Source organism: Ambystoma mexicanum, chromosome 12, assembly GCF_040938575.1.
Source record: "Ambystoma mexicanum isolate Mex_15411 chromosome 12, UKY_AmexF1_1, whole genome shotgun sequence".
NCBI lineage: Eukaryota > Metazoa > Chordata > Amphibia > Caudata > Ambystomatidae > Ambystoma > Ambystoma mexicanum.
Window position 1 is genome coordinate 10755201 of NC_090936.1, and position 21645 is coordinate 10776845.

Here is a 21645-nt window from a genome sequence, read left to right on the forward strand (position 1 = left end):
GAGGTCTGGTTTTTTTTGCGATTAGTGATATCAGTGTGATACCTGCCAACAGAAAAATAGATCGCTCATATCATAAACCGTGGGTAAGCAGCGCTCAGATGCCTGAGGGTTTGTAGCGCTATATGAATGCAAAAAAAAAAAAAATGGTACCAGGCAATGTAAGTAAACCACAAGAATGCACAGACACTTCCAAACTTGGTAAATAGCTTACATTTAAATAAACAACAATGAAGCTAAAGCGAGTCAAGGATAGTGCAAGTGGCAGGGTGTCGCCGTGCGTCTCGGTTGTGTAGGTCTTAGAAATTGTGTATGTAGGACGCATTTCACATCAACATTCAAGTGCATGTGGTGTGTGCCCTCATTGGTGCACACATTTGCCATCCAGGCTGATTTCTACTTGAATAAATGCTGTCAGATATATGTTGCTTTTGATCTCCTATGCTATTTGATAACTACATCATATCTAGATATTTCAAATAAATATCCTGTCCCCTGTGTTTAGAAGTATCATTTCTTGTCCAGCTACACAGATGGATGTATACATGATGCATTCAGCTGGACAGGTCTACCTACACACAGCTGCATTCTAGTCAGTCTTTACGTGCACATTCATTGTGTACACCCTAAACAGTTTACATACAATGTGTTTCTAAGGAGACCATTTGCATACGTTTTGGCTATTACGAAAACCTGACTGGATTTTCCGTTCAGTGAGTCAAAGAGCAAGCCCTGATGAAGGTCGACTTATATGTAACAGGGAGGTTAGTCGCACACAGGCAGAGATCAATAGCCTGGCCACCTTCAAACAAGGATACAAACCCCCCCGACTCACCACGAGCGCTTTGGAGCGATTGCTCAGTAGCTTCTCGGTGTCCCTGGCGGCGATCTCCACCAACTGCTGCGCGTTATTGGGCTCCACTGTGAACAAATCTTTGTTTTTCATATAAATCTACAGAAAAAAAGAAACCATGTCAGAAACAAGCCAAATTAACAACTATATATACAACTGCCTAGTTGAATTAAGTGTGATAACAAACATTATCAGTTTGCCTGTAAGTGCTGAACAGTTAGAGAACAGGGCGAGCTTACAAATGAAACAGGGGTCTTGTGATCTAAAATAAAAATATTGGAAGTAAAAGTCGTCTAGGAGCCGCCGCAAGCCGCCATACTAATGAACGCATGCTGCCATGCTCAAGAACGCACGCTGCCATGCTCAAGAATGCACGCTGCCATGCTCAAGAATGCACGTTGCCATGCTCAAGAACGCACGCTGCCATGCTCAAGAATGCACGCTGCCATGCTCAAGAATGCAAGCTGCCATGTTCAAGAACGCACGCTGCCATGCTCAAGAACGCACGCTGCCATGCTCAAGAATGCACGTTGCCATGCTCAAGAACGCACGCTGCCATGCTCAAGAATGCACGCTGCCATGCTCAAGAATGCAAGCTGCCATGTTCAAGAACGCACGCTGCCATGCTCAAGAACGCACGCTGCCATGCTCAAGAACGCACGCTGCCATGCTCAAGAATGCACGCTGCCACACTCAAGAATGCAAGCTGCCATGCTCAAGAACGCACGCTGCCATGTTCAAGAATGCACGCTGCCACACTCAAGAATGCAAGCTGCCATGCTCAAGAACGCACGCTGCCATGTTCAAGAATGCACGCTGCCACACTCAAGAATGCAAGCTGCCATGCTCAAGAACGCACGCTGCCATGCTCAAGAATGCACGCTGCCACACTCAAGAATGCAAGCTGCCATGCTCAAGAACGCACGCTGCCATGTTCAAGAACGCATGCTGCCATGCTCAAGAACACACGCTGCCATGCTCAAGAATGCACGCTGCCATGCTCAAGAACGAATGCTGCCATGCTCAAGAACACACGCTGCCATGCTCAAGAATGCACGCTGCCATGTTCAAGAACGCATGCTGCCTTGCTCAAGAATGCACGCTGCCATGTTCAAGAACGCATGCTGCCATGCTCGAGAACGCACGTTACCATGCTCAAGAACGCATGCTGCCACGCTCATGAATACACGTTGCCATGCTCAAGAACGCATGCTGCCATGCTCAAGAACGCATGCTGCCACGCTCATGAATGCACGCTGCCATGCTAATGAACGCATATTGCTACTGCATAATGTTAGATGTAAAAAGCAGGACTGGAGAGTGAAATGAAAGTTGCATGGTGCATTCTTTCAAAAACAAATGTATTTAAAATATTATATTTAATCACTGAATTGTACATTTCAGATTGATCAGTCTATAGCAGGGGTCTACAAACGTTGGCTCTCCAGATGTTTTGGACTTCAACTTCCATCAACTCTAGCCAGCATAATCAATGGTGAGGGATCATGGGCTCGAAGTCCTAAACATCTGGAGAGTCGCAGGTCTACAGTATGAAGACAGATAATATGCGTCCTATAGGTTTAGTCCGTCTGTGAGTCAGTCAGTCAAGGATACCAGATGAGGCACTCCTTGCAGTTCCCAAAGAGCCAAAGGGGAAAAGAGGGGTCACACGGTACAGCCCGCTAGAAAAATCAAGCGAGGTATTTAGCCATCAAATTAGAGAAACCAATGAGGGGATAGGGAGGTCAAGGATAGTATAAAAACAACATTTCTTTATTAATCACATATTAAATCGCATAACAGATAGTTCTAAGTACATAATAAATTAGCATAAAACCATACAGCTCATGTTGAATCCATACAGAAAAAGTGCATGACAATCAATTATCCACCCTAAAGTACAAGATCAGAACAGCATGAAAAAAAATCTACTGCTGTTCGAGGGGGGGGGGGGGAGAAAAAGGGCTGATATTCTGCTGACTTAGTAGAGGAAGGAAAAGGCGTGTCCTCATAACGGTGTCTCCAAATAGCTGCTCACCGATATCGGGATCGTAAAGAACATATACGTCTCAGCGTCATGGAGCAGCCGTGCGAGCCCCGCGTTTGTTCGAGCAGTCTGGTGAGCAGACAGAAGTATCACAACTATTCCACTAATGACTACTAAAGGATAACACTCGTACCAACGATTGCCTGCACTGCAGAGCAGGGAAAGATTGAGAGTCCCCGGAAGAGCCTCAAGAGGACCCCAGCCACACCTTTACACATAATGTGCATCACAGAAGTGCACATAGCCCACTGTGACAAACGTGAGGGTATTCTCACTCCAATACCCCCTGGATCCTCTACTCATGTGGCCAGGAAAAGGCCATTGCTTTTGGATCCCATCCCTGGGGGTTTGGAGAAGCGAGGGTGGATCACCTGGGTGGAGGGTCCTCAGAGATTGGGAGTGGGGTACCCATAGGCGAGACATGGTATCCCCCTTTCCCCGACCAACCTAACCCTCCCACGACCTTTATGAGTTACTGCAAGACCTCACCCCTCATTTACCCATATTTAATATTTGAAAGTACTGGGACGAGGAAGAGGAGACTGAACACTACGACTTGTTTTATCACTCTGGTTCGGAGAGTAGGAAGATGCCTGCAAAGTACGGTGAGAGTCAGGCATATCCCCTTAATCATGGTCAGCCAAATCTAATTACACATCCACACCTGCAGCCCGTCAGGGGGCTCCTGTATATAAAGCGAGACCAGTGAAAAAAGAAAGGGAACAACAGGTAGGACTGTGTAGGAGAGACCAGGGAACCCTTTCCATGAGGAGGCATTCATGGTGGGACCTGAAGTGTGACGATGATACAGGCCGATATCCCAGAGGTGTGCAAGCCTCTGTGGGGGAGTTTGAATAGCTGGGAGCTGAAAATGAACAAGAGAGAGAGAGGACGCTGCCCGCATCCACCCAGAAGCAACAAAGTTGCTGGTGCATGTAGAAATCAAACCGGCATGCGAGCGGGGCTCGCAGAGGTCGGAGCGCCATCCTAGGAAGCCAAGGGAGCAGCAAATCCCACCGGAGCAAGGCGCTGCAGACCAGTGAGTGTATGGAGAAACAGACTCGAAAACCAGGGTGCTCCAGGCGGGCTGCGAACAACTAATGAAGCACAGTATGAATGCAAGCTACAAAGCAGGATGAGTTATATATTGAATACCAAACTGAATAGACTTTTTAAAATAGCGCTAAAGTCTAGATATCGACTATCAAACTGAATGGAAGTTGAAAACAGCACAAAAACTATATATATCGAATATCAAACTGAATGGACCTTTTCAACCGTGTTAAACAACTCATATTGTACGTTGAACTGAATGAAGGTTTAACACATGGTAAACCAAGCAGATTGAATGCCCAATTGATTGAAGACCTACATTTTAAACCCATATTGAGTTTAAATATAAACTTTATAGGTGAAGGACAGAGCTAATAGAGGCTGAAGCAGAGGCGTAAACAGAGTAGGGTCTGAGCGGGCACGGCCCAATCAAACTCTGTAAATGCCCACTCAGCAGATGTTAAAGTCCCTGCGGTGGGCCCAGCTACACTAACTTCAGCCCCCACTTGTGAGACAATCCTGGCTACGCCTCTGGGCTGAAGAGGAACATGCCCATAGCAAAGCAACCTATGGGGAAAGGAACAATTGTGAAGGATTGAAACCAAAGAAGGGGCATGTACAGGCCCACCACCAAGTGAACGTTGTGAGTAAATGCAGTGTGGCAAGGTCAAAGACTGGCAAGAGGTGTGTAAATACTCCACAGAGAGCCAAGAGGCCAACAAGGAAAAAATAAAGGATTGTGACTTGGCGCACAGGGGCCAATGTCAAGGGACCTGTGTGGGCTGAAGAGCCAAGGAGCCCTGGTCGCGTGACCTATGATGGGTAGTCCTGTGCCCCACGCTCTTTATCAGAGAACATATGTTTGCTAAAGTGTGTTGCCCATAAATATGTGTAGAATTCATAAGCTCATTTGCCTTGATCTAATTAAAGATTGGATCTACCAGTACTCATTAGACCATTCATTTGTAGAGTACTCATTGAAGGATTTGTCGTGTTTTCCTAAATTCTACTCAATCCCTTTTTCTAACTCTAGTAATACAATCGTCAGTTGAATACAATTATTTAAAACAAATATTTTTAAAGAAATCGATTGTTCAGTGGAGCTCAGGGCATTGTGCGGTGTTCCCGTACCCAAGTCCTGCCTCAAATGGAGGCCTGGACTCTTGAGACGAAACAAGGTTAGCTCATGTAAGATTCTGGCCATTTATCCCGGCAGTGTTTGCATCATTTGGCCAAACTACCTTCTGGGCCATCGCACAGGTACTACTTATGCTCTTTGTTAATTTAGTAAAAGATAGCTCATTTTAAGTATCTGATATTTGAATAAAGGGTTGAACACTGTTACGTCACATCCAGTACCAAATAAATAGACTCCCATTCAGGATTTCACACAAAACTCAACAAAACCAATAATGGAAAATTTGGCAAAAACTAATATGATATAAAATCTGTTAATTAGAATCGCAGCGAGAGATGATCGATACAAGTATTCCGATAGAAATAAAAGACAATCTTTTCAGAAGCTAGGCTTTAGGGGTAGTAGGTGAGGCCTTGTGGCTGTCTGTGCGGGCCTGGGGTTAATAGCCACAGATAGCTAGGGTTCTCCGTGACAGCAAAAGTCAGGTAATAGCTAGAAATCATACCATAGAAATGTGGGGCATGACGGAAATCGGTGCAGGCACTGTGCAAGGTGCAATAGATGGGGTAAGGTGTAGCAGAGAGCAATCAAAAAGGGAGGAATCAGGTGATGAAATGGTTGGCGTCAGTGAGATGATAGCGGTTAGGAGATGGGGAGCTTGCTTGGGCATGATGATGGAGATAGGGTGTTGGACAAAAGCAAGCTTTCTCCAACGGGTCCAATTCCTGTTCTTCTGACAAGTGGTCTTTGCCTTCTTCCATTAACCCAGAGTGCTTTGTGCAAAAGCAAGTGGAGGAGACAGGAAAGGAGGAGAAGTACAGAGAAACAAGATGGCGGAATCCTTTTGCAACTGTGCTCCGCTACCTCTGACTACACTAGTCCTGTTATATTCTCAGATACACAGCATCAAAGGCACTTTGGAATGCAACACGCTTGTGTGAGACAACTACTTTTGTTTAGGGTGTGCTGTAAAATTCTGGCTTCTGTGACAAACCCAAACGTGTCTCTCCTACAAGTCCTCAGAGATCTGTCATCCAGGTGGCCAGGGCACAGCCATCGTTATTGGATCGAGTTGCTGGGGGTGGGACAGTGGGGGAGGATCACCTGGGCGAGGGGTCTTTGGGGTGTGAAAGTGGGACACAGAGGGTTGAGACGCAGTATCTCCTTCCCTGTAACACCTTTTCCTCATCCTACCCAGTAGGATATTAACAAGCTCTAGCCCCCTTTTCCTGCACTTTTCTAGCACTATAACAGCCAACAGACTAACACCAGAGCCATTTACCTGACATGTCCCAACACTCGGATCTGGCAGAGTCAGGAAATTGATAATAGCCACGCACACCTGACGGCTCTTTACCTTCCCCACAGGGATAAAAGGCAGAGCATGGAAGCTCACTTCAAGCAAGGCCGAACCCAAAAGGGGACAGCTACAACAAACCGGCAGTTCAAACAGAGAATAAAGGCAGTGAGACAAGTAAGGATGATGAAGGGTGAGTTGTCCTTGCCCTTTTCACCTTAGACTGGCAAAGCCTGCAAAAAGGAAATCATAAGACTGGGAGTTACATCTGGGATGTGAAGCAGCAGACGACAATGGTACACCGGGCCTCCCGCATTGGTAATGCAGTCGGAGAGGCAAGCTGGCTACTGTGGTACTATCCTTGACTCCAGAGAACAAAGAAACCAATGGGTTCAGCACAACCGGTGAGTCGAAGGAAGCTGATATCAAACCAAACTGTGTTGAGCCCAAGGTTGCAAGTAGCAACATTTTAAAGGCAAGAGAAAGAACTTATGTGTTTATTTCAACTTTAAAGAAAGTATAGTTGAGGTCCAGGTGCAGAGGGGTCCGGCGCCATGTCATTGATCATTCGAAAGACTCTGACCAGAACCTGTTTGAAACTACAAGAACCAGAAGGCCCAAGGAAAGGGTGGCAGCAGGCTTCAGAGGGGTCCTACAAGGGTCCCATAAAATCCGTTGTACAATCAAAAGTCTCTTAACCGTTGCCAGAGGAAAGATAGGGGAACTGAACCCTGCTTTCCGATTAAATTGAGAACTGTGGAATAAGGCAGTGTGGACCCGACAGATGGATACCGAATGAAAGCTAGAAGGAAAACCCTGCTTTCTGATGAAAATGAGTAAAACAAACTGTGTGAGCAATTCATGAACTGTGTTAAGGAAAGGCCATAGTGAACTCGACGGAGGGAGGCCAAATCTACGAGCAGGATCCGAGCCCGGCGGAGGGAGATCCTGAGGAGCAAAGAGCAATCGCCCATGGTGCAAGGGCACTAGAGACCTTTTGTTTGTTTGTTTATTACTTTGAATCAACTTTCCTTCTAAGGCAAGAGACTTTTGCAACAAGAAGACTCAGCCTCCGAAGGTTTTTGATATTGTTGAACTGAAACTGTGAACCTCGTGCTGACGAGGGCAAGGAGTGTGCTATGCTTGAGAGTCCCGCCTTGTCCTGTGCTTCAAACGGGGGGAAGGGAGACCCAGCCATACCATCCTAACTTATCATTTTGTGAACACTTCTTTATTTTGTGGTGAACATTATCCCACACTCTTTTTGAATTTAGTAGTAAGGGTTCGCAACAGGTTTCCTAGTATGGGGCCCTTTTATTTGATGCAACACCAGCTCTGTCTTAGTTTTATTTGATGGTCGTAGTTTGCTCCGATCTTAGATTTATTTTTAGCTTAGGCATTCATCTCACCCATTATAAATGTCAATAAACACCCTTGAACTGTGATCACTTGTGTCCATCTTTACCATTGTCATTGTACTGTACTGTACTGAAACGTATAGAGCGTGAACAAGAACAGAAGGCATCAAGGCGCTAACTATAAGTTCCGTACACTTCCCATGACAGCTCCTGCTGAGAGGCCCTCTTGCTGGCGAGAGATGTTATCTGGCCTCACAAAGGATCAAAAGAATGGCACTGGGCCTCATTACACGGATGGCGGTAAGGATTTACCGGTACCAGTAAAATACCGGTAGTGGTAAATCCTTACCGCCTTACTACGAGGTCCCTTTGCGGGTTGGGGGATTTAACGCCTGCTTTTTGCAGGCGTTAAAAACCAACCCGCAAAGGGACCCAGGGAGCTAATTACGGTACCGCAATTTGCGGTACCGTAATTAGCGCCTTCCCTATTCCCATTATGCCCTATGGGGCAAAAATGGGAATGGGGAAGGGCAATGGTGGAAGGGGGAATTACCGCCCTGCCAACCTTGGAATGGGGCGGTAATTCCCCTTTCCGCCAAGGCGGTGCCGGTATTTTACCGGCATGAACCATGGCGCTAATAGCGCCATGGTTCTCCGCCATCTGTGTAATGAGGCCCACTGTCTTTTAGTCACTTGTCCTGTTGGCTGGCAGAGATAGGCTGTATGACTAGAATGAACACAACCCTTCCAAATTGGACTTGGGCTCACAGTGTTGCAATGTGTATGATTCAATATAGATGTGACTTTAATAATTATGTTAATTATCAGCCATCGTACCACAAACTCAGATATAGTTTAGGTTTGATTAAACTGCCACCAAATGTTATCTAATAATGATTATGTGGTTTTGGAACAGAGATGAAGCTTTTAAAATACAGCCTTTGCACTGCACTGACATTGCTGTTACAGCGGCAGCCAGGCTGGGCACTGTGTCAAATCCAGGGAATTAAGCCCCTCTCCCCAAGGGGGAGCCACTCCCTTTGGGGCAGGGCATGCGGGATCCCTATGGGTGACCCCCCCTTAAAGGACCGCCAATCTCTTAAGAAGGATGTGTTACCCTCCTTTGTCTCCGGTAGCTGATATCGGTATTGCCTATATGGTGGGATTGCATGAGACAACTGTCCAAAGGTTCATAGGAAAGTAGCTGTTGTGATTTCTGACCCTGTATTGTTTCCACCTGTACATGAAGTGCCAGACCAATGGACTGTTCTGTCTCGTATGCAGGTTCAAACAAAGGCCCATGAGAGATGGACACGAGAGAGAGCCGAAGAGCAGGAGAGAGAGAGAGACAGAAGCCTGCCAACTAACATTGAGGAGGATCCGTCCCTCTTCGAGGTGGAGCCAGGAAATAGCCGCACCCAGACGGGCTGGAACACGTAGAAGCAAGAAATCCAGCAGAGTCCAGGTTCCTGTGAGAAGGCCGAGAGCTGGAGAAGGACGGCCTCACCAAAGAGAAAAACAGATGCAACCGCATGAAACATCGACGTGGAAGACTGAGGAGAAACTGGAGCCATGCTTCCGCATCTGCTGAGGAACGCTGTGGCAGCAAACCAGGTACACCGTGCATCCAGGTAACCGGGAGGACAGGCCCGGTCATATCCCACAAAGGGTCTAGAATCCAAGCAGTGAAGAGGGGCTGAAGAACCAGAGAGCCCAAGACACGGTGAAAGATGTGTATACCCAAAGCAGGGGTTGGAAACAAAATAGCCCAGGAGGGGCGGAGGAACCCAACATCCCAAGAAGGGCCGAGAAACTCAAGAGCCCGAAAGGGGCTGCATGGCCAGATACCACAAGATGGGGTTGAAATTTGACACCCACGGAGTGGTAGGAGTCAAAGTGGTTCCAAACGGAGCCAGAAGAGTCTTGGATATCCAAATACATTTCAAGGAACTTTGTTGTGTACAGGACCTGAACTGTTAACAGCGCAAGAGAGCCTGGAGACATTCACTGCTCCTTTGTACATCAGGCAGGACGCCGCAAAGAGAATCATTGAACATTCGTGCTTAAACTGTGCATGGGGTGGAATGGCCAGAGGCTTTTCTGGTGATTCTTTGAAATCGGACGGCTGATATTGTTCATTTTGCACGACGTTCTGACATGCACCCTGAACTGGGTGTTGCAGGGCCTGGCATTTGAAAGCAGAGCAGAGGTACTTTTTAAAAAAATAATTATTTATTGTGTTTGTGTATGTTTGTTGGGGAGCTCTGTCCAAGCCCTCTGAGGGAAAATGCATGCAAACTTCCTAATTAGCACATGGATTGCACCAACATAAGTGACTTCACAGAAAAGGACATTGCAAGGCACATCATCAGTCTTTGATATTTGGAGGCCTCATGGAAGTGACTTTAGAACAAGTTGCCAAGTGACAAATAACATTGAGGTGCAAAATACCTAAATTGCACTATTGTTATTGGGCTTTTCCATTATAATAGCATGATACATTAACGTAAGCTTTGAAGTGAATCAGAATCACGTACAGAGCTGCAGATAAGGCGTAATGTGATTAAATAATTTGCTCAGGATCACACACTTGGTTAAATGGTGAAACTGGGATGTGGACAATTTAAGCGACTGTGCTCATCTTTCCAGGCTTAGTTGATATAGATAATAATAATAATTTGGCACTTATATAGCACTACAAACCCTCCGGTATCTGAGTGCTGCTTATTATTACCCACGGTGTGTGGTGCTCATTTATCGACCTCGGAAGGATGAAAGGCTGAGTTTGGCCCCGCCGGGTCTCGAACCTGCGTTAGCAGACTCTGCACAGATGTCAAAGCGAGCGCTCTACTCGCTGTGCCACTTGACCGGCTTCATATTTATTAAGGTTTCCTTTACATTTCATGTGCTTATTATTTATATAATACATATAACATTTAATTATTTATAGCAATGCCTTGGAAGCAAAACACATTACATAATAAATTAGTTCATAGTAAACTAACCATACACTATTTGTCAAGGAGTTCCCCCCTTCTCACCTGAGTTCGATATTTGCTGGATTTCTTGATCGATGCCTTCTTGCGGACTGATCGAGTCTTGAATAAGTCTGCACGAGTCTCTTCCGACTCCAGCGTGCGTTCAAAGTTCCGGGATGCAAGGATCCAGGAATCCGGGAAATAAACAGAATGCGCTACTAGCACACGAGTCCAGGAATCAAGAAAGGAAGGAAAGGGACTAGGAATGGGGTAGGCTGGAAGAAGCAAGGGAAACAATACCGCGAGCTACGGAGCACACGTCTGGTCGCTACTTCACAATAGCATTGAGACGCGCGGAGCTGCGGGAGGTGTGGTCTATAAATAGAACACTCTACGTCCAAGGTGTAGAGCGAGGAAGTTGTTTCACAGTGGACGGCCATGTTGGAAGTAAAAGGGAGTGTAAGCCTCGTTGAGACAAGGACCAGGAAGTCCAAAAGGGGCGTGTTCTATAGTTCATGACACTATATACATTGTCATAGAAATATGTTGAGCAATAGAAGTGTAGCTTTAGTTTTATTCTCCCCATTCTGCATGCAAAGTCGCAATAGCATTATGCAGATTAATGTGAGCCTAACACATCCTCCTTTGGTTTTAAAGCCATAGTCATCATTTCATAAAGCATGCAACATTGTGCACACTTCTCACGTCTGATCACTCCTTCCCATTCACATTTCTAAAGGGACAAACGTCCCTGCTAATAATACCCCCCTCCCTCCTGTCAGTGCCTGATGGCTCACATTGTAATATTCTGTTGATACAGAGCAACGTGAGGACCCTCTGCTGCCTGGAGCTCCTTGGGACATTGTCCTGGCAGCAGGACACCTCTACCATTTGTAACGGGTAAGGTGTCCTGCTGCCATGACAATGGCCGTGCTAAGCAGGAATTGCTTAGCACACATTGTCCTGCCAGCGGGACACTTTTGCCGCTGGGCGCCCTCTTTGAGGTGTTGAATGGGAGAAGTGTCCCAATGACAAATGTCCCGGTCTGGCTCTTGAAAGAGCTATGGGGGGCAGCCTGACCACCCCCTTGCGACTATCCCACTCGGTACTCCACTGCTTGGAGCGATTTGAACACAGGAAAACATACCTTAATTTTAATCAGTCAGAATCTTGTAGAAAAATATCTATCAGCACGTACACATATAAGGTGCTCTGCAGAACCCAAGTTTGGAGATATATGGCATTTTAAAATCTATACTAATTATATTTGCTCACCCACTGCACTGCATTAACCAATGGTTTCTGCCTTTGAATGAAAGCAAAAATCAGGCAAATTGCTGACATTCCAGTGAATCTGGTCCTTTCGGTCGTGGCTTCATAGTTCAGCTAGGTGAAGTCAGGGGGTGATAAAGTCTGGTCTGCTCAATGGATGTTGCACCACTGTTTCCATGTGTTATTGTAAATGTACATATAAATATTGTGTGCACACAATGTATGTCAGTGGAGGAGCTGGGAGCATTTGTGTATGAGTGAGAGTGTGTGCAAGCATATGTGTGTTGACTTTTGTGTCTGAATTGAATGATGAATAATGCACTGTTTATATGTTCTAGTGGAATTAAGTTTGAGAATGTTACGTTGTGTTATTGGTTGCATGGCAGGCCAGCTGAAGGTGTGTGGGCCCAATTGAATTTTAAAGATACTCCACCAGTCTTATGAAAGTTATAACAGAGCATCAGCAATGGACTCTTGTGGTTTAGTAGTTTAGTTTTATCCCTCAGGGATTTAGGTTGTTTGACCGACGTACAAAATCACGGCGGAAATAACCATAGTCATTTTCACTGCAAATACATTTTTACCTTGGTACAAAAAACCAAACCCATGTCCCCTCAAACCACCAGTACACCCATAAGCCCCCCCCCTGCTTACCTTTCCTCCATCCGCTGCCTCTCCTGTAACCTGCAGCATCAGATCCATCCCTTTAACGCGGGTCGGATCTGACTATGCCAACAATGCTGAGGAAGTAGGGGACACCCCCGCAACCGCTGAAGCCAAAAATATCGAACATGGGCTGAGGGGTCTATCCCTGCAACCACTGCTCTTCATGTTTGGTATCTTCGGTGACCAGATTCGGTAAAATCTACCATTCAACCAAAGCTTTTTTAACATTTTGGCCGAAACGATCCCTCAGAGCCACAATTCGCCCTTCCTTCACCCCACTCCTTTCCTTCAGTTGTCATGTCCCTCCGAACGTTTTCAGCAAAGTTATTCCACTGCTTAACCACCTTATAAACCACAAGTTGGCGTCTCTTGATTGTGACCTCTCGCAGCACCTTTGACCTTTGAACCTACTCTGTACCGCTGGAGCTGCCGATCAGGAGATTTGGCTTGAAGCTTACTAAAAAGGGGTTCTGATTAGCAGACCATCCTTTTTGAGATGGAATTGGCTGCATCATTTTATTAATTAATAAAAGCCAAACAACGCTGTGGCTTCTATTACTTTGCCAGATGGCATTTCCTCTCTGCCACACATTGCTAATATCTTGTTTAGCTGCGGACTACTGTTGTTGGTGGGTTTATTGTGGCACAGAGTTGATTTCTAGAAGGAGACCGGTTACCAGACTTCTAAACCCACTTGACTTTCTCCAGTCCTATATTTTGAATTTGCCTTTCCCCCCAACTCGAGTAAAGCGCAACCATGAACGCACTTTGCACCCTGATTCAATGTGAATAGTTCCTCTCCCTGCACTTCGAAGCGGTCCTATCAGAAGTTGGAAATTTAAAATAAAAAATACACAAATCTGGCATCATTTAAAAAGTGTTACAGTGCACATGGGGACCGACACCTTGCGCTTACCGTAAAATGCGGCTCTTTTGCTGCACTTGCTCAGCGATTACTTTCTTAATAACCCTTTGCCAGATTCTGATCTTCTCATAATATGTATAAGCCTGTTTTAAAGTCTCCATCTCGCTTTTTTCCAATCACTGAAAAGCTCTTATGCTCTGTATCCGCCGGGGCGCAGTCTTCTTCGTCCCGGCTCATCCTCTGCCTCCAGTGCTTCTTCTCTCAGAGCTAATTTAGAAACCTCATACAGCATTGCATTGCTCTGACCCAATTAATTAAAGTTCCTTTCAGCTTTTACACCTTAATGGATGCCTTTGTTATTTCATCATTACTCTGTCTTTCTGCTAAAGGCCCTTTGATCCAAAGGAGAAGGCCTAACGTGTACACGGCACATTGTGCACGAAAGTGGCCATTAGACGCCACACCCTGCACGCAAGGCATGCCTTCTTGTCTAAAACACTGGCCTGGTCTTTTCAGCGTCTGTAACTGGAATCCCACTGCTGGTAAACGGGGAAACGAGGGGCTCATTTTATAATGTTGCTGCTTAATTATGTCAGTTTAAAATGAAAGCGTTTTGTTATATTCTGTACGTTTTAGAAAATAATGAGTTCAAACAATTATATCGATGACACACATGGAGTCTGTGAAAGACCTTTTATTTCTTAGAATGAGGGACGGTTAAGGTACAGTTATAGACATGAAAAAGGTATTAAAAGGGCCTTTGACCAAGGTTCATAACATCATAAACCTGACATGTAGTTTTAATGCTGAGCCTAGAACAAGAGTGTCATGATCCCCTTTCATGCACGCGGTGCATGGGTGGGCTCGACCAGTCACATTACTGGTAAATGACAAATACACAGAAAGAGGACGTCAGTGTGTAATGGAGCGGCCGGAGGTTCCAGGCCCACGCAGAGCAGGAAGGCCTGGAAAACCCGGGCCCAAAAACAGAAGGGCCAGAGTAAGTGACAAAGGCCTGGTTTATTTAACAGGGGAAACAATTAATCGCACAAGTCTCAAAGCTTTCTAATTTCTAAATTCAAAACAGTGGTTGAAAAGGCAAAAATAAGTCGCTTCTGACGTCACAACGTTATCTTAGTTAAAACCCATGGGAAAATGGGATTGGGTTAGCCCTATCATATAAGTATATAATCTATAGAGGTCGACATTCTGATTGGCTTTACTCTATCTGATGGCTTCACCCAGCACCATCTCTAAATTGATAATGGTGAATACACGCCATCTCTACACTACTTTATTGGTTCATGCAACTGTTGCAAAACAGCATCATTTGAGACCAATGGTTGATTGGCACTGGCTTTGCCAACATTGGTTCCTTGGCAGGTCATCAGCGCATGAGCAACATTTTATGGGGGATGGCGTCAGGTGCCGCTTTTCTCCCATTTCCTAGGCCAAGAGCAAGGGCTTCAGCTTTGAACTGGATTCTATCTTTTATCTTTCCTTCTGAGAATTTGGAGGGAGGGAAGGTCTTGGTTTCTCCATGTCTGGAGCTAATAAATTGCCCTCGTTTTCCTACTCTGAGTCACGTGTGAGGACACCGCGTTTTGAATGATTTTACTCCACTTTTACCAGGACTTCAACCTATTTTACTCTGGGTGCTGTTACCCTCTCCGTCCACTGGATGCTTGTTCAAGCTACTTCTCTCTCAGTATTAGTCTTAATTAATGAGCACCTGGTCCTAGGAGGCGGTCTGTTTCTTTATTTAATCTAAGAGAAATATGTCTTGCGCTTGGGAACTGTTTATCTTATGCGCTCCTCGCTGCCAGTACAAACTTCCCTTTTCATTCGATAACCTTGGCACGCTGTGCAGCTACTGTTGGGTTTGTTCATCTCTGTGCTTTTAGCTAATTCAGCGGGTCTGCTTTCCCTGCAGCTTCGATGCTCCTTTAAGCTCTCCCATTCATTTGAGCATGGCAGCGCCATCCATTTTATCCAAGATGTCTGCTTTTCACTGTTGCTGTACTGCGCTAGGCAAGTATTATGTGTGTTCTCATGCATCTTGTGTTACAGCAGATATATTCGAGTATATGTTTTTGAGTGCACAATGTATGTTCTTCATATATAAATGCAGGTTGAGCAAATGCCCGTGCAACTTCATGACGAAGGCATATCTGCTTCATGTCTCATGCGTCTACGTGTGTCAGAAGCGGGATTATATTACTTGCTTTCGTCATTCTTTGGTTACAGCATGTTCATGTATGCCAGATTTTGTACGCTCATCTCTGCTTCGATCTTATTGAATAAAGCCTTTCGTGTCTGCAGTATGGTGGTGGAGGGGGGGGGGCAGTTGTCAGGACTAACGTGCTTCTTTCATTTCTGCGATATAAAGGGAGGGGAGGGGCAGACGCCATGGATGATGCCTTCATCTGTCTCTTAACAAGAGCTTGACATTAAGGGCCTCATTACTAGTGCAGCGGTAAGGGGTTAACGGCGCTGGTAAGGATGCCGGTGCCATTGTCCCCTTAACGCCGCATTCCTTAGTCCCTTAGCGGGAGCCGCTAAGGGACCAGGGAGCTAATAATGGGCCTGCTATTTACGGGCCCGTTATTAGCTTCCTCCCCATTCCAATTGAGCCCTATGGGGGCTCAAATGGGAATTGGGAAGGGTATTTTGAATGGGGACTTACCGGGTCCTCCAAGGTTGGAATGACCCGGTAAGTCCCCATTCAGAGAACCCGGACACGACTTTGGAGGCAGCCGTGGTGCTAATAGCACCACGGCTGCCTCCAAACTGGTAATGACCCCCTAAGTCTTTTAAGCAGCAAAGCACACAGATACAGGTGCTTGCAGTTCTCATACAAAGCAGGTGCAGAGTAGGGGACTGCAGTGGTGCCCCTCTCAGGGTCATGCACGCTGACAGTAAATGAACCAAATAGACCCTGAGAGGGGCTCTGCAGCCAGGAGCTCAGATCACATAGCGCACAGAGGTTCTGATATTGTGGGTGAGATTTCTTGATGAGCAAACCTCCCGACCCCCAAAGGTATCTCTCGTCTTACCCATAAAAAGTGTGAGAGAAGAAAACCGGTTAATAAAGCCAGCTACCCAACTCAGTAAACAATGAAATATTGAAAATGTCCAATGCGTGTACGTACATTAGAAGGCACATTTCTATGATTTAAATACCATGCACTCATTCTGAAAGCAATACAAAGTTTTAGGTGAAAATCGTTCGATTAACCCCAAGTAAAAATGTTTGAAATGTTTTCATTAGAAAGTTAATAATATTCTATGCCGTCAAAAATGTTATCCAATGGGAATGGGAAGAAATTTGAAGAAGTGACGCACATGTGGACTAGTTGCGCAAACCAAGGTCTAGTTTTAAAAGTGTCAGAAACACGACCAAGGATTGAACTGGTCAGAAAGGTTACCATCAGACTGTGTTCTTTTTAATGAGTAAAATGTATCGCCAGCAGGACTTTGCGTGGCAGAGTTGGGGCTGCGGCTGCATGGCTTGGAACACGTAGTCGAGAACCTCATGGTCGATTGTTTCTGAAAGTTCCAAAAAACCACTGACTGGTCCAAGCTAGAAGGAGCTCCTGTTGACAGTATGTCTATTCTAGTTAGGGCCATAGCACTTGTTTTGGTATAACAGATTGTTACTTTAAGTGATGTTTCACAGAAGCTCCGGCAGCATGCCTCCAAGTGTGGACCCACACAGCGTGTTGTGATAAAGTCATAGTATAAACATCACATCCAGCCATGATCTGCCTGAAGGAGGACTGACAGGGCCAGCCCTGAACTGTTCGCAAACCCCCTGAGACAGCAACTAATAGGAAACAACCAGGTGCCAAACAAACATGGGATACAGGACTACATCTCCAAAGATGCATCATGTTTAGAGATCCAAATCTGGATTCGATTCCAGACTTTCTTTCAGTGATTCAGGTCAACAGATGCTATGGAGAAACACAAGCACATCCTGAGAGACTTCTTAGTCAAAAGGAGCAGGTCCTCAAAGGGTTATAACACCCCGCTGACATCATGAGCAGCTTGTGTACAGGAGAACAGTTTTAACATTTAAGGAGAAATGCTTACTTCCCCCACCCCTCCCAAAAGGAAAATAATGTTTGCACAGGTGGTAACTAACTAGAATTTTTACACGAGAAACCTGCAACACAAAAGTCTGCGCAAGGGCACGGTCAGGGTACAAGGCAGGAGCGGAACAGCCAATAAACACCACATCCAGCACTCGGAAGACAACTGAAAGAAATCCAAGATGGCAGAAAGCATTTTAACAACTTCCTTCCCCTGATTTGGGATAGAAAGGCGACATAAAAGACCATCTGGCATGGGTGTGAAAGACTGGCTTTTTGGCTTGTATTGATTAATAACATGATGCAGGTAATCCCATCTCTGAACGGGTAATTTGCTGATAAGATTGCCCTTTCCTAGCTCCACACCAAAAGCAAAGTGTGTACCTGCACCCTGCTGCGACAGTCTCCTGAGATGACGTGCCTGCTCTACTAGAGGCATAGTGCAGGTTCAGAGGTCACGTCTACCCATTCGATAGCTGCAGTAACAGTGAAGTCTCTAGAGTGCAGGGGCTGCATTTAAGATATGCACCCCTGCACCAATACTATGATGACCATAAGTAGCCAATGCCGGTGGCAGGGAAAACTCTAAGATAAGCCATGCCAATGTAAAGGCATAGTGCATGGTCCTACTTACAATCATTGCATCCATATCCAAACTGATATCGCACCTGTGTCTGCACTGTGAGCCGAGCTCAGCTGTGGAGGGAGATGTGTATTCTGATCAGATGGGTTGAGCCTGTCAAGTGACAGTCCAGGAACCTGAATGGTCATGCTGCCTCTTTGTTCTCTTTGTGAGAGTAGGTAACGCCCTCCTCCAGCAATAGCTGCACAGGAGACAGCGGTCCCGAGCACAGGCACCTCATGAGCAGAACCATTCAAGGGAGTAGCCACACACCAGGGTGCTGCATTTCCTAAGGTATTTGATCCTAGTGAGAAGGGAAGGGGGTGGGGTTAGTGTAGACAGGAGAGCTATGTACAGTTGGGGAAAACTTCCACCATCTTGCCTCTCTCTCCTTCCTGTCCACCAAGTTCCTTTAGAGACTAGAGCAAAGCAATTTGGGTGTGTTGTCATACAGGGCAAAGTCCACTTCTTTTAAAAATGGGGACTGGACCACTAATGCAGGCTAGCTTTTCCCCAATCACCTGTGGGATGTTGCCTTTAAAAGGAGGGGTTTCCTACCATTTCTTTGAACCATTTTGCAATCATCTTTTGAACTCCAATCGTTCACAATTATTTCCTTGGAACTCTATTGGGGGAGTTGATATTTACAAAGTCCTCCCCCAGTGAGGTGAAGACTGAGTGTCCAAGGCAGAGGGAAGAGCTGCCCCCCAACAATCCCCAGGACCATTGGGGTGAACCTGCTGCAGCAACAGGACCAGCCTCTCTGCCAACCACAGTGCTAGCCATCACCTCACTGTGATGAAGGACTCTGGCAGTTGAGTGCCAGCCTGCCCGTGTTTGGTAGAACAGATAGTGTCTTTAAGGGGAATTAATGAACAGGGCAGTATATCCTTGGTAAAATGAGTGGGTACTGTATCCCTAGGTGTGGAATAGTGAGACGGGCACTATATCCACAGAAGGGTAGTGTCCAATGGTCCCTGATGTAAGGAATTATTACCAGAGAGAAGGAGAGCCCCAGTGATGAAAAGGTCTTTTGGGACACATGGGAAAGGGAGAACGCCCTACATCCTGAGAGAGGCGGAGAGGCCTTGTGATCCCCAGACTAAGTGATGAAGACTGAATGCGAGAGCAACTTAAACAGGAGACCTTCCTGTCTTGACATTTCTGAAGGCCTTTTTTTTGCTGTCCTTCATTTATAAACATGAGTGCAAGTACTACGTTTCCCAAGAAGCTTTATGTTACAGCCATCCTGAACCAATGACCATGCAATAATCTTATGCTTTAGTTTTGTTTAATAAAATCCTTTAGGCTTAATTCTGGAGTGTATAGTTCTGTGTTTCCTCAGCCATGTAACAGTGTGTTCTAGGACGATTCTTACTGGCACTGGAACATTCTTCACCCTGAAACTCCAAGATTCACCAGAGTTGGGTTTTGGAGAAAAGTGGCCACATCAAGGCGCACAAGATGTCCATTGTCCCCCGGGATGTGTTAGGGAATCAAATTCTCAAGCCCAGTTTACCACTTGAGATGCAAGCAGGGAGATAGTGCTTTTCAGGATCGGCATGTGCCTTGATAAACTCCATGTAAGGCAGGCGAGCAGTCCATCAGGATGAGCCGCTTTAGGCAAAGCCTTATGTGATGAATCTGGCCAATATGTCCCTTCTCTCCAGAAGGGAGCCACCCCCTGTGAGGCTAGGCAGGTGAGCACGCTCTGCAAGACCTTCCCTAGGGTTCTGCGCATGTGGGATCTCCCTGGGAGTGGGTCCCTTCTCGGGGACAAGGACTCCCAGTCTGAAAAGTACTTCCCAGTCCCCAATACATTGTATGCCTACATGGGACTTGGAAAAGCAGTTTTTTCTCCTGTTTTGTCTCCATCCAACCTGTGCAATTCCATCCATCTCTTTGGCTTCAGGACATGATGGATTTCGTCTGAGTGCCAGGGTCAAAGAAGGACTCATCTTTTTTCTTTGTGATGACCTACATAAACCTTGGAGGAGCTGCAAATAGAGAGGAAACTCCTTCACAGGGAGGAGAGTGATTCCTACGCAGAGGCAAGCATCTGGAGGGGCGACACCTTGGAGGGGCAGAGCCACACTCGACCGTGCAGCCTGCAGTAGTGCTGGGAGCAAGCCAGATGTTGGACTGCTGGTGTCACATTCAGCCGAGAAGCCATGGTCGGAGGAAGAGGTAGAGAAGGGAAGCACCTGTTTCCTTTGGTAGTGTGAGCACAGGGAAGACATGCTGGGCCTGGAGCTCAGTGACCGGTGTCGAGACCAGATTGGCGAAGGGAGCCCACATGCCTGAGCTCTGCGCCAGAGGAGCATTTGCTACAGAGACAAGTGTCAACATGGAAGCAAACGCTCCCACAGAGCGACTACCACTGAAAGATACAAACACTTTGCAATGCAGGCTGGGAAACCAAAGAGGTTCTGGAACCCTGAATGACCAAGCGCCCTTGGTGATTCAGAGTGATAGGGAAACAAACACTTTGCATTCAGGCTGGCAAAGCCAACAAGGTTACGGGACCCTGAGAACGCCTAATGGGCAAGCGCCATGTGTGAATTACGTTAATTGAGAGAAAGCAAGAGTTCCAGAGGGCCGTAGGACTGAGGGGAGTCCAATACCCACGAAATAGTTGTAAAGAGAACTATATTAAACGGGAACCTGGAGAGCTTCTGAGATGCACCCTTGTTTTCCAGAGGAAGAGGGAATATATGGAAGATACTTTCTTTTGACCAGCAAAGTCTACAGGAAAGTTGTGAACCACTTTATCATATTGAAGAACTTGAATCCAACGACAAATCACACAAGTGATTTGGCCGTGCAGGAGCCCAAGACAGAGACCATTGCTCCAGCCTCTCTTTTAGTTAACTTTTATGAGCAGAACTAGTTTTAGTTTGAGGGTAGAGAACTTCCCTCATGGAGGTGGGGCAAGTTAGGACTTTAAATGTACTCTCAGTAAACACCTTTAAAACATGCCATTCATTTGTCAGAGTCCTTCTTCTGGTTCGCCACACCTCCTTGCAGCCCAGAATCTAGTAATGTTACAGATGAGGGACCCAAAATAAGGTTTTTACTTCTGTTCCTTCTGAAAACTGTAGAGGGGAAGCTGTATACCTCTGCAGTAGACCTCACCCCATTTCTCCCAAATGTTGGTGCCTGAGACTGTTCCGTGTTTAACTCCAGCCGTTGGGTCAATACTGCAGCGTGTGTTCAAAAGAAGATACCCGTTAAGACACCCCTACTGTATGCACCCCCAAGAGATGATAACCTAAGGGAGGAACTCCCTGAAGGAATATGACAAAGATTAGAGAAAAGAAGCAAGTCACAAAAGTGTGCTCAGCGTCCCGAGATACTGGCTGAAGAAGAAACTAATGATGAAGTAAAAGAATCAAGTGAACCTTT

General features: G+C 46.1%; 1 protein-coding gene across 7 annotated transcripts in view; it reads right to left on the minus strand.

Moving 5' to 3' along the window:
• The window catches only part of CACNA2D1 (calcium voltage-gated channel auxiliary subunit alpha2delta 1), a 1412752-nt gene that overhangs the window by 1108864 nt on the left and 282243 nt on the right, over positions 1 to 21645 (minus strand). For all 7 annotated transcript variants that reach the window (XM_069627805.1, XM_069627804.1, XM_069627806.1 and 4 more), the window contains exon 3: positions 833 to 949. In XM_069627805.1, coding sequence (XP_069483906.1) covers positions 833 to 949 — 117 coding nt within the window. The remainder of the gene's footprint in view (positions 1 to 832; positions 950 to 21645) is intronic.